General features: G+C 39.8%; 1 protein-coding gene across 7 annotated transcripts in view; it reads right to left on the reverse strand.

Annotated features, from left to right (window-relative positions):
• Positions 1-1,717: 1,717 nt before the first annotated feature.
• The window catches only part of ANK2 (ankyrin 2), a gene marked incomplete at its 5' end in the record, with an annotated part of 325,477 nt that continues 313,234 nt past the window's right edge, over positions 1,718-13,960 (reverse strand). For all 7 annotated transcript variants that reach the window (XM_084285777.1, XM_084285774.1, XM_084285779.1 and 4 more), the window contains 7 exons: positions 1,718-3,978; positions 5,897-5,988; positions 7,043-7,225; positions 8,651-8,815; positions 9,988-10,071; positions 10,505-10,597; positions 12,331-12,616. In XM_084285777.1, coding sequence (XP_084141903.1) covers positions 3,795-3,978; positions 5,897-5,988; positions 7,043-7,225; positions 8,651-8,815; positions 9,988-10,071; positions 10,505-10,597; positions 12,331-12,616 — 1,087 coding nt within the window. In that variant the 3' untranslated portion in view covers positions 1,718-3,794. The remainder of the gene's footprint in view (positions 3,979-5,896; positions 5,989-7,042; positions 7,226-8,650; positions 8,816-9,987; positions 10,072-10,504; positions 10,598-12,330; positions 12,617-13,960) is intronic.

The following is a 13,960-nucleotide window of genomic DNA, read 5'->3' on the forward strand; positions in this document are numbered from 1 at the left end:
TATACAGCTGAAGAAGCTGTCTATATTTATTTCCTCAGAGAAATATGTAATTCATTTAAATTGCTCCCTATCAAAGGCCTGAAATTATATACTATGGTGTATGGAGTGTATACTTCGTACTATGAAAAACTTACTGCTTATGTATGTACATGATGAACTTGTGTTAGCTGTAAATTCAGTCTTGCTGGCTCTTCTGGCTCATTTAATTCTCTGAATAGTAAATAAAGGGGCTGTAGTTTGTGTGGCTCAAAAAGCACCCATCGGTCCTGCCGGCGTGGTCCACTTCCTTACCCCAGTTTTATGTAATATGTCAACTACAAATCTCCCTGGACAGATGCAGGGGACGCTAGGTAAATAAGTGAGTTTATCCCCATTTTGCTGACGTGCTAGAACCTATTCAATACAGGGCAACAGCCAGCACAGGCTCTGTGTTCTCTGTGTGGTTGCTTGTGTCAGGGTAATCAGAGATACAGAAGTTACTTAGGGCACTTTAACATGGTCTGAGATACACACCGTCTTCTTCCAGGGTTTGCTAGGGAGGGGAGTAAGGGAATAGGTACCGAGGGCTGTGCCAATAGTGTTCATCTTCTTTGGTCAGGTTTACAGAGCTTTACAGTCTGACTAAAAAAAACCATGATAATATGAACCTTCTTGTTACAGATCTATTCGCTTTTACAGGTAGGCTGCAGATACTGAATCTTTCATGAACAGAAATGAACCCTTCTCTATTTTTCAAAGTGGAGGGGAGGAAGATGGAGTTGATCTGACTTGTTGCTGCCACTCAGTAGTCTACAACAAGCACTAAATTAGAACTTGGATTTCATGACTTCTCTTTCTTTTTTAAAGAAACATAAATGCGCTCATAACAGGTTTGTACTTTCAGGTATTACTGAGCAGAACTGGCCAAAGTCTTTCAGTAAAATAGTGTTTGTATTGCAAAGTGCTAGTACAGCGAAGCTGAAGCTGGTCAGGCCAGGATTTAAGCATGTTTTACCACTAACAGCCTACGTCTGATGTGTGTCCTATTTCCCCACTACCTACTGCACCGCCTGCAGTAACTGACCAAGGCGGTACATTGAGGTACACTGAGACGCAGCCTGGGCCACTTGTGTTAGCAGAGGTGAAGCAGAGCTGCGGGCAATTGCAGGCCACCCCAAAACACACCCCAGTGTTCATGGGTGAATATCACCGTGGCCTTTGTGCAGCTTATGCTTGCAGTAATTGAGTTGGTACAGATTTATAGTGCTACCTCTGACCTGGCAACAAAGCAGCCTCTTTTCTGTATTTTCTGTGCAGTGCAAGGATGTAAGATGTGATAGAGATTTTCCTCCCTGCGTGCTCTGTGCTTGAGAGAGAGAGTGACTCACTAGCTGTTGTAGTAGTACATGTGGGCATTGAAGACATAACTGAGTATAACAAGTGGTCCAGGCTGTATTTGAAGGAAAATCTTGTACTTTCAGGCCCGATGGAATAATTAGAAAACATAGCTAGCTACCCTTTGAAAAAATATTAACGATGATTAAAAAGAAAAAAACAAACACTACATCTAACCCTTAATAAGGACTGACATGTACTCATTGCTGAACGGCAGAATCAAAAAGATCATAAAGAGTGCAGTGTGGAGGAATTATAATTGTGATAGTTCGGTTAAGGTCCCCAAGTGGGTGCTGTTCCTTTTATGCTGCACTGGCAGTAAAAGAGAGTGAGCCATCATTGCTACATTTAACACTTGTACATTTTTATTTAGTTAAATCAGCCATTGTACACATTGCAGCTATGTATTGTTAGTGTTGTTTTTTTTTTTTTTTTAATTTTTAACTAATACATGCCCTCATAGATATATTCAATTAGTGTTATCACCATGGGAACAAGATGCTGATTCGTCAACTTAAAATTCACTTCTTCTCACAGTATTCAAGTTCTTTGATAACACAGCAAAAAATCAAAATAAGAGGTGAATAACCATTATGCTGTTACACAGAACATCATCTGCACCGCAAATAACACAACAGAAATGCATTTCTTTAGAGCCCCATTCTTGTAGATCATCCTCTGCTGTCTTTGACAATAAGAAAGCCATGATGTATCGTGAAATGTCTCATCATGGGTCTCGTTCATTTTGGCTACCAAAACACCTTTTTTTTTTTCTGCCTGCCAAAAAAAGTGTTAGCATGGCACCTCGGGTTGCTTTGCCTGCTGGAAGCCAGAACTCCCAAGATGTTTTTATGCTTTTGGCATCATTATCTTAATGAGAAGTGCCCTTGTTCTGAGCACTGAGTGAGTCATAAAAAAACAACCAAGCAAACTATAATCATAGAAGGCCTGATAAACTTGGAAAACTCTTACCACCTACAGGAGAGGATTTGTTTTTAATCTTTCTCGAATATACTATTAAAAAAAAAAAAAAACAAATAGCTGTTTAAAAACATTTAGTGTGTTTGCGTGTGTTACATATGCTAAAACACTACAGAGTGCCCGCCACTAAATATTAAGGTATAGAATACCAAAAATGTCAGCTCTTTGTTTTCTTTTTTTGAAAATAAAAGTGCAGATATGCTATCATGGTTCTCAGAGGGTTGGTTTAGAAATATATATCTTATATATAGATAGGTAACAAAATATGAACAGAAAGTGGCTTTCAAGGATTGTGAGCTTTCTCTTTAAAAAACACTTGATTGGAGGATAAAAACTGCTCGCTCAGTGCTAAGAGGGCCAACAAGTTGACATGATTACAGGAGGGTTTGCTTTTGACCTTCAAATGCGACATGCATTTATTGGATAAGAGGCAATCTTGATAAAATATGGTGAATTAATTATTCTCTTTGTATAGTGGTTAAGTCTTTCTCCCATAGTTATCTACAGTGCAGTGGCCAGCAGGACAGTGTGGTTTGCTAAAGCAGTGATGAAAACAGGAAACTACTGTAGTTATAATTGTTTAATACACCCTGCCACATGTCCAGATCTAAAAGATTTTAATACCATATGCAAATGTGCCATAGATATAGCTGCTAGCAAGTTGGTTACCTAATTGGGTATTTTTAATTTTTTTTCTTTTTCTGGAAATCTTTAAGTGGCTGTCCAAAGGTCTTAAAAGTATCGATGGCCACAGTCAGCTGTTACTTCAGGAGAACAGCTGAGTTTCCAGGTTTTTAGCCTGACTCTTAGAGCCTTTAACTATAATAGATCCCTAAACTGGAAGTCTTATGGATGCAGTGGATCTGCAGTGCTTCCTCCTCAGTCAGTCTGTGTTCGTAGTGTTAACATTATTTTATTAATTGCTGTTCAGCAGTGTCAATAGACCTTGTAATCCATGATGCTAATTGTATTCAGAGGCAGTGTGTTTTCTGCAGTCTTGTAAGTCCAAATACTCTTGCTATATACAGTTTACATGTTAACTCCCTTTTTTTCATGATGCATGTACATAGTCACTTGAAGAGGCCTGTAGATGAAGTTGGCTTGACAAATGCAGTTTCATGAAGCTAGTGCAGAAGCAAATGACCAGCAAAAAGTGGCAATGCTGACAAATTCCCAGTACAGCACAAAGACGACGATTCGGTGGATAAATCATCCTGAATGAAGGATGCTATCTTTGGTCACAAATTAGCTTACAGGGTAAAAAATAACAAAAACCCAAAATCAAATACAGGGGAAAAAAATGAATTCACTGCATCTGCACAAGTAGAAATGGCAGTGTCTTCCAGTGATTATGTAGATAACAATGTCTACACCTAGAGAAGATGAATGTTGCATACTGGATGGATGGTTACGTGGTGGTGTTGAGGGGTGGCAGCTTCTCATTTAGCATCCTGTTTCCAGTCCTCTTTGCAGAAGTGTCTAAGAAGCTGCTGGAGGTCGTGCTGGAGGTCATCCTGTGGTAGTGCTTCTGGTGTGTCATCCAGTTCTTCTATATGAACGTGTTTTCCATACCGATCCTTCATCACAGTCCTCTTCTGTGTGCTGGCTTTATTCAGCATTGTCCTAAAGAAAAAGAATGAGAAATCTTTCTTAGAGAGCCCACAGTTTCTGAAGGCTTTAAGAGCTGCTCCTCCCCAGGTGGAATTTTAAAGTTTTCAAATTTTATTTAAAGTAAAACGAGAAGAATTGTAAGCTGGCAGTTTAAGCCGGCTACTAAGGTCAGATGTTCTTTATTCACTCTGTATTGAATGTAACACACATCACCACTTAACTGGCTTTCATAATGTAAACTAGTGGCAATTCATCTCCTCATGCTTATTACACATACAGTTTTAGATGCTCAGCAAAAACGTGTTTTAACATTGGCATGCAACACACTTTGAAATTCACACAGGACCTTCCTAATTGCTGTATTTCGCTTCTACACTCAAAGTTGTCCTGTAGAACATTAACATAAGATTCCTGTATGGTACTTTCAGTTTCTTAAGCTGATGGCTTCTTCAACCCTTGCTTCTGGGCAAGCCTGCCTTAAGACAGTCAGTAAAACTGTATTTGCTGATGCTTAAGTTGATGTGTGTGAGAGAGAAAATGTATGCGTATTTGATTTATATTTATATCCATACATCCTCTCATCCATTTTGATAGTGATCATCCCCGGTACAAAAAAGACAGGGATCTCCTGGAAAGAGTCCAGTGGAGGGCCACCAAGATGGTACGGGGCCTGGAGCATCTTCCCTATGAGGAAAGGCTGAGAGACCTGGGTCTGTTCAGCCTGGAGAAAAGAAGATTGAGAGGGGATCTCATCAATGTGTATAAATACCTGAGGCGTGGGGGACAGAGGGATTTGGTTTGTGGGGACAGGACAAGGAGTAATGGCCACAAGACAGAGCCCAGGCAGTTCCACACCAACATGACAAAGAACTTCTTCATGGTGAGGGTGCCAGAGCACTGGGACAGGCTGCCCAGGGAGGTTGTGGAGTCTCCTTCTCTGGAGATATTTAAATCCCATCTGGATGCCTACCTGGGCAGCCTGCTCTAAGGAACCTGCTTTGGCAGGGGGATTGGACCCGATGATCCTTCAAGGTCCCTTCCACCCCCTTCAATTCTGTGACTTGAATATTGAGTCAACTGGTATGAAAAAATATTTTTGAAGTATTCTTGATTAACGTTGTTAACTGTAAATCATACTACTATTATTTTGTATCACCTCCAAGGAAATCAGTCAGGCAGCAATACACCTTTATACTGAGTCTATCTAGGATGGAGTTACCTTTTGTCACAGCAGCAGCCTGTATGGTGCTGTGTTTTGGCTTTGTGCCCCCAGCTGTGTTGGTAACAGACCAATGCTTTGGCTACTGCTGAACAACAGTGCCTGCACAGCATTAGGACTTTGTTTTTGGTTTTGTCCCTCCTGACTCTGTGCTCCTCATGAGTGTACTGGGGCTGGGCAAGAAATTGGATGTAGACACAGCCAGAACAGCTGACCCAAACTAGCCAGAGGGGTGGTGGATGTCATAAAGCATCATGCTCAGCAATAAGAACTGACGTAGAGGAAGAAGTGGGTGTGTGGGAATGTCTGTCTGTCTTTCAAGGTGACCACTGCCCAGAGACTGGCTGGGCATCAGTCTGCTTATGGGAGGTGGTGAATGATTCTTTGCATCATCCTTTCTTCACTTACTAAATTGTCTTTATTCAACCCTGTCCCAAGGAGAGCAGGGAAGGAGGATTAGCAAGCAGTTGTGCCCTACTTAGCTGCTAGCCCACAACACCCTTATTGACCACGTCTTTTCAACTGATTGTAGACCTTTCCAGTGTGTATATCCCTTCCTGTAACAGAATGTTAGTAGTAAGGATTAGTACTTTTGTAATGAAGCTTTAGATACTGCCAGTGGTTTCACTTTACACAATTAAATCCACATCTGTTCATAATGAGTTTGTTAGTTCTTTTCTAGTAACAGTTCACTGACATGCCAAGCCAAACCTTTTAATAATTGATCCATCCTCTTTCATGATTTCTTTCTCTACTAAAGCAGGGAGTTGGACTTTCATTTGGTTACCTGTATAGCTCAATGCCTCAAATTAAAACATAAACTTCCAATTAAAACATAAGAACAGAAACCTAGGACAGAAGGTAATTGCTCTTCATACCTTAATACTTGATATAAATGAAGCTGAATGGTGAGAAAATGATGAATAGACAATAGAGAAGCATCTGCCTGCCATTTGCATCCTTACAACCCTTCCCCAAACATACAGGTTAGTCACAGTTTTTTGGGTAGGATAGTGTCACTGTGCTAAGAATTGTACTGAAGCAATCTTAGTACTTCCAAGTTTGAAACAGCCCAAATCAAGGCCCTGGAGCACCACGGTTGCAGAACTCATCCTGCGTGTCTATTTACAACAGCCACTACAGCAACCCTTTTCCTGTCACAGAAAATATTCTCTTTTATAGCTGTCACACCTGTCAGCCTGAGTTGCCTGTTCTCTGTAACTAGACAGGCATACATAGAAATAGATGAAATGAAAGAATCAGGGAATTGGAGCCTGGCAAGCTCTTCCACAGAGTATCTACTGTTACTAATACTTAAAGAAAACAAAAAAGGCAGCATTTTTATTCCTTGTTGGCTGGGTGTGATCTTCTGTGTTTAAATTCTGTTACTGAAATGTCTAAACTGATCAGAAAAAGCATAAAAACAGGAAAAGTGTTAATTAGCTTGATAGCTATTTCTTCCTTTCAAGAGGGAAAGGAATAATTATTGTGAGACATCTGCCTACTGAGAGAGTAGACTTAACTGTTTCAAGTTCTAAAATTAGAGGGGCACTGTATGGATGGCCTTCTTTACGAGTAACCACACACACAATTTCTACCAACTTTATTTAAATCCTCTGTCTTATTATATATTTTTTTTTAATCTTAAAAAGTTTCACAGTTAATTCTCTAATGGCAGCTTCTTCCCCTATGCATACCTTAATATATTGATCTTTTCATAACATGGCCAAGTATTACAACAGAGGTTTGTATTTGGTAGCTGAGTTTAATGCTCCACCAGCAAAACTTTCAGTAGAGTTTGTCTCCAGGTATGTTGTGACACTTGTTTTATTTGTTACATTAAAAAGGCATTTTTACCTCTTCAAAGTCCTCTTTGGCTGACGGAAGATCAGTAGCTAAGCTAGCATCTCCTAGGTGTTTCTCTGTTCTCTCTCCTTGCACTACAGTTGTCTTTATGACTTTGCTGACCTTGCGGCCTTCCACTGGTTCAGACTGGAAATTGGAGGCACTGGGCAAAACACCTGGTTCAGACAAAGTCACCTGGAAGGTTAGAAAACAGATTTATATTGGATACGAATTACATAGCAAACAAAATCTTAATATCTGTTCTGTGATTCTTTCTTAATCATTGCCACAGAGAACAAGAAATGTCTCACTTTCTAAGCATACACATCAAAATAGTGAGTGTATATTTTATTACCTGCTTTACAGCTCCAGAACAAGACCTTGTAAATATCTACCAGTTCAGACAGCAGGAACAGCCCTAGAGAGCATGTTCAGCTGAGCAGCTTTACGCTACCAGGGTGGAAACTGCTCCTGGAGCCTGAACTAGCTTGAGGGTAGCAGGGATGCTGCCACCCTCCACCACACCACAGGCTGCCAGACTGGCTCACGTGTTCCAAGGCCACTGGAATTATAGGAAGTAACAAGTGGGCCTCTTGCAGTGAATCTCGGCTGTATTTGCCAGGTAGCATGAGTTAGTGGTATCCATTCACACCATAAAATTAAGATAGTATTCTCAGGGGTGAGACAGACTTGTAAAATCCAAGGAACTCTTACAGGAACAACAGACTACAATTTTAGAATACCGTATGAAAGAGACAAACACAGTTCTAATCGGCAAAATACAAATTCCACGTATATGGGCTCCATGTGATATGGAGTAGTTCTGCTATGGTCAGCTAACTTTAAAAAAAAAAAAAAAAAAAAAAAAAGGCTTTGTTTTTATGTTCCTTTACACTCCTAGGGAATTAATTCTGATGATCAATTCTGGTGAGAGAGAACAGTAATCATGTTCTTAGCATTTTGAATGTCTGTTAGTTAAACATTGCTTCCAATTGCAGTGCTGCTGAAATGAATCCCTATTTATTGGCTTCTGCTTCTCTGTCACTACCTTAATTGAGCTATAGGGCTGCATTGTGATCTAAGGCAGGAAAAGATAAACTGAGAAGAACTTTGCAGTTGCTTTTTTCTTTCTTAATTGCCTGGCTCTATAGTTTGCATGAAGGTAACACTTCTGTTTAGCATCTTCAAATCCAAGAATGCATGAGTACTTTAAACCTGATACAACTAGATATTTCTAGAATGGCTTAGCTGTAGAAATCTGGAGAACATCAGATCATTTCATTACAATATTCACCAACTTCCTTATTAGAGTATGAGGTATAATAACAAAGGCACACTTGCCATTTATCTATATGCCATCTTGGTACATACTGCCTTCTTTATGAATTTAGAACTTCTCATGAATCACAATCTGTATCCTGACATGTTTTCAGAGACAACTGTCTCTTCTCCCACCCCCTGCTTTTCTCTGTCTTTTTTGGAGGCCTTTCCATCTGCAAGGAAACTCTTCAAAGGATCATTCAGAAATGAATGTTATTGCCATAAGATGTAGCTATTGGGTACACTGGTGGTGGGCGTACTGCAGCTTTGTCCCATCACAAGGCAAGTGGATGATCTGACCTCTGACTGTTCGCTGTCGCTCTTCAGCACAACCCGTTTTACAACTTTGGAATAGCCATCTCCTTCTTCAACGGTGACAGGTTTTTGTGGTGTTCCTTGCATTATGATGTCTTCTTTTTCTGTGCCATCTGGAGAAACATACCGCCGGATGATCTTTCTAGTGACCTGAAGGAATGAAATAGAGCTTTGTCCCAAAATAATTAGCAATTCCTTTGTGTTCTCTATACAGAACTTTCTACTCAAAGGGCATCTTTCCTACACAGAAAAACCTACATAGATGGTTCAGCTTTTTAGTCTTTAACGCACATTCTCACAAATACCTATAGTAAAGCTGCACGTTGATGCACTGGCCCTGCTTTGTTTATCCCACAGCAAAGCTTCCATAAACCTATTTCACAAATGGAGTGAAGATATATACAGATATGAGAATGACTCTAAAATGGTAGTTACTATTAGGAGAAGTGGTATAGCCTCTTAGAGAGAAAACAGTTTTCAACAGCATAACTGCTAAAAGTCATTTTTAGACTGGCTTTCAAAAACTCAAAAAGTATCAACTAATTAAAAGGCTTCTGAAAGTAAGAGGTTATCAACTTTGCTACCAGGAACTTAGAACTAGATCTGCAGAGGGACTTGGTCATTACACTATTACTGCTCGTGGTACTAATACTGCTGCCCTAGAGACCTAGAATTAACCTGCTTAAGAGACCTCATCTGGTGCTTAAGCTTTCTAGGCAGTGGCAAGCCAAACACAGAGCAGCATAAGAGAATTAAAGGGCTCAAGATGAGCTAAATCTCTCAGGAGGATGGCTACACATCTTTCTGTGGACACATTTCCAAATGCTTTCACATCTCCTTCTGACAAGATATTCTGGTGCCGTAAAAACTGAACTGTATGTACAGCTACAGAAACTCAGGAACCTGCTTGGACACAGCTGAGTGAAGATTTCAAAGGCCTAAAGTCTGGATTTAGATGACTTGTGGATCTAGCCCCCCACTGGTTTCATTAATATGAGTACACTTATACTCTTAACTATTTATTTAAAAAAAAAAAAAATAAAAAATCAGCACTTCCTCAGAAATGGTCAGGTCTATGTAGAATTCTCATTGGATTTATGTGGGAAAGTTAAGCAATATGTTAAGTTATAAAAAAATATAAAACAGAATACTCCAAATCTTCACATCTTGGAATCTCTCATGAACAGAAATTCTGTTTTCTGCTATGCTCAATTTTTAAAAATCATGCCCCTTTACAAAATAAAATTGGGCACGTATGTGGATTTATTTATTCTTCCTTTAAAGGATAGTAAGAAGGTAGCAAGGGCTGTAACTGATAATACCTTCTTTACCACTGTCTGGCCATGTTCATCCGTATATTGCTCTTCTGTGACTGTTTCTGGTGGCATTTCAGGCATACTATCAGCCTGTATGACAAAGAACAAAATTTAAGGAAGCAATGTCTTAATGCAGGTTTAAAAAAAAAAAAAAAGGCAACTTTAAAATCAGTTAGAATAAAATTGAGAAATGTTAGAAAGAATTTGTTCTGCACTTGAATTCCTAAAGACGTGCAAAGGAAAGTTACAAAATGGACAGGCAAACATGTTAGTTGACTGTGCTGTGTATTGTCCTCCTCTTACTGAGGTGCTTAATGGGGTGTAGAGTTATGTTAGCAGTATTACTACAATCCTCTTTTCAAGAAGAGGTATTAGAATGGTTTATCTAATGACCATGCATTATTCAGGAGCATTGCAGCTTCAGGTGCAATACCAGCCACGTGGTTCTCTCGGCATCACTCCTGAAGGTATTACACCAGACATTAGGCACCACTGGCTCGTGCAGTCATTCAACACTCAGTACCTGAATAATAACCCGGCGACGAATGACCCTGGTAGTTACCACCTCGTCCTCGTCCGAGCTGGTCTCCAGCTCGCCTAACTCCTCTGCTAGCTCCTATGGGAAGCATGGAAGCAGTGCTCTGTTGTATGCAATGCTAGCATTATTTACAGTCTCTGTCTTCTTTTTACCTAAAACCATCCTCTCTTCTGAAAACTTGTGCTTTCAGGATTTTGCCTCTTACCTGACTTCAGTCTGTAAAACACCAATGTAGGGGCAGGGGGAAAGTTTTGGCCACTTGACTGTACATTAGTTGTTCATTAGTGTATTGAAAGAAGACCAGTCTTTGTGATATTAATTCTATATGATGGCCTTAAGATGCTTCAGTGCTCTTAAGGTTGCCAGAGACAAGCCTGAAATATGTTGTATGACATGACTAAGATGAACCAGACAGTATTGCTAACACCAACTCTGGCATTCATATGTATTGCGTATGTTTTCTGCATTGTGCAGAAATCTGTATGAAAGCTTTTTAGTCCTCCATACTAAGAAGTGCACAGCATAGCATACAGACAGTAGGACTCAACAGCTTTAACTAGAGGTGAATGTATCAACAGTCTCAGCACTGGAAAGAAAAAGTTAGTTGCAAGTGTTGAGGTTCTCCTGCACAGGGAAGAATTCAAAATTTAAATGAAGAGGTCAGAAGGCAAAGAGAAGCTGAAAAGAACTACTTGGGAAACATCTACAGTATAAAAGCATAAGGGGGAAAATAAATATTCGGTGGGGTGGGTTTGGAGGAGATGAGGATTATTGTAGCGATTCTTTAGTACATTATGCTTGACAGCAGCCGTTGTATTGAGTCCTAAGCTAAGCTTTCAACATCACATTTATCCTACGCATTTTATATTCAGCATTCTTCTGAGATCTTGGAGGCGGATCTCTGAGACATCACTCTAGAGGTGGTACATTTGGCAACATAAACAGCGAAGAAAGAAGAGTCTGTTCCTAGGTGAATGTCTAAACAGGAAACCAATTCTTAAGAACTGTTCTTTCTCTGCTCTAACTTCACTGATAAAACTAATTTCCTGCTCAATTATGCCTTCTGTTCTGACTCTTAAAACAGGCAAAAAAAAAAAGCTGTTTATTCTTAAACCTAATCTGCTGAGTACCTTATATTCCCCCGAAAGCCATGTAGTTGCTCTCCTTTATTCCCTCTGTATATGCAAGAAGGTTCCTTTGTCTTACACAGCCAAATGACCTACCTCATATACATTTTGCTCCCCTCTTCCATCTGCTGTCTCCATTTTTCTTTACTGCTTGCATGCTACATAAACACCATTCTCAAGTTTTTCTTCCAGTGCATCTTTAGTCTTCTGCAACGTACATCCTGCTGCCTTTTTTTCCATCTCACTAAGTTTACAACATTTTTCATGTCATTCTTCCTGATGCTCTGGGCCAGCCTTGTCTTCTTGAGTTTTTGATGTTGTAACTTTGTGTTTTGTACATCTATTTTTCAGCATTCACTTGTACATGGTTTGCTTCTGCATCTGTTACTTACACCAAGTAACTCTTTCCCACATGCATGGACATAACTGCCACAGACCACAGGACAAGTAAGGCTAGCAAAACCAGAATTACAGTTTAGACTTTAGGATCTTGGTTTTGCTTCTGCTATCAAAACCTCTACACAAATGACTATAGCTAGCCCTCAGAACCACAGAGGAAAGGGAAAATGGCTCAGTTGCAGATGAAGATTAATCAGGCCTATAGAAAATATTCCCATTTTAAGAATGACAGGACATAAAACTTGTCCACTGTGTTAGTTACTTTGAGGAAAAGTTGGTATTTACCTTTTCCAAAGACTCCTCCTCGTAGCCACTTCCAAGCTTTTCTGGCTGTTCATCAGTTGACTCCACTATCACTAGACTAGTTCTCCTTGGAGAGACGTCATCCTGATGGAGCTCAGGCTCCTCGGGCTCTTGGATGATGGGAGATTCACTGCTCTGCGAAGATGATGGGGAACGTGGGGATGATTTTTCTCTCTCTTCCTTTGCCACGCTGAAGCATGCAGATTTCTCATTTGCTGCCTTTCCAGTTTCTGGTGCTGCAGACTGCTCTGTTCCTGGAGTTGTGACACTGTGAATTACAGGTTCAAGAGTTTTATCAGGTAACTGTAGTCCACCTCTGAGGGTGACTCCAAAGGGTCACGTCAGACTTATGCTGATTGCATTAACATTAACCGTTTCACTGCCTAGAATCACCTGTTGAGGCTTGCTTTTCTCTTTTCATACATATAGGTATGTATGTGTATATATATGTATGAAAAGAGAATATATATATATATATTATGTATATGTATACACACACACACATAAAAGCAGTGAGCCTGTAAGAATTACAACTTTAACTTTTAAAACTTCTTAGACGTTTTGGAGCTAGCACCTACACACATTTTGTTTTTCCTCGTCCTAAAAATTAACAGAGGAAATTGCGAAGTCTTACTAGCCGTGAGTCCAGATTCCTTCCTACATAACCAATCCCATGACTAGATAACAGTTATAGATTAACTTGCATGTGTGTGTGTTGTTTTTTTCCTGGTATAAGTTGTGTTTTGACAATTTATTGTGCTCCCCCAACTAGTGCCATCTACACAGCTGTGTTCCAAAGAAAGAAAACATTTCATTGTAGTACAAGTTAAACAGCATTGATCTGTCCTTTCTTCCCATTCAGTGGGCTATATGCATTATTGTAGAATTTCTCTTCTCATAAAAGCTTCCTCTTCATATAAAGCTACTTATATCTAGCCCAGTTTTCATCCTAGTTCACACTAGAGGTGAAGGACAGCGATTTTCCCATGTCATTGCTACTCTCATTTTAGCATTGGCAATACTGTCTCAATATTTTTTGTCTTTGGCCGTAACAGTAGCTTTAAGGAATCCATGCTCTGACTGCAGAATACATGCAAATAGCTTACTGACATTTCTACCAGCTGTCAGTATTTGCAGGTAAGTTATTTGTCTTCCGTAACCTTAATAATACCTGTGATAGTCCACTTGGTATGTATGTGTTTGTTGGTTTTATTGTACTGGACTTTGTTCTTTCTGTGCAGAATTGTGCCACTTGTGCAGCTAAAAACACACCATTAAAAATTACCCTCTATTCCTCAAAAGCATTTGTTTCCTTTCTTATGCAAATCATTAGGAAGTATTGGTATTTTTGCATATCAGTGCAACCTAGGCCTACCTTGGATGCTTGTTTCTGTCTCCCAACCTCTCTTCAGCTTGTAAAACCTCTCTGTTCAGAGCTGCATCTCCACATCAAAGCTAATTGCTCCTAGGAAAATCACCAGTTTGGAAGGGAATCCTCCCTGTTTTGCTAGCCCATGAATACCTGAATCAAAGAGTTGTCACTGTGGGTGAAAGGATGGGTAGGACCAAAGAAACTCGATCCTTTTCAGGTCCTTTTCCAAATGAAACCAAC

This window comes from Netta rufina (assembly GCF_964035555.1).
Source record: "Netta rufina genome assembly, chromosome: 4".
Taxonomy (NCBI): Eukaryota; Metazoa; Chordata; class Aves; order Anseriformes; family Anatidae; genus Netta; species Netta rufina.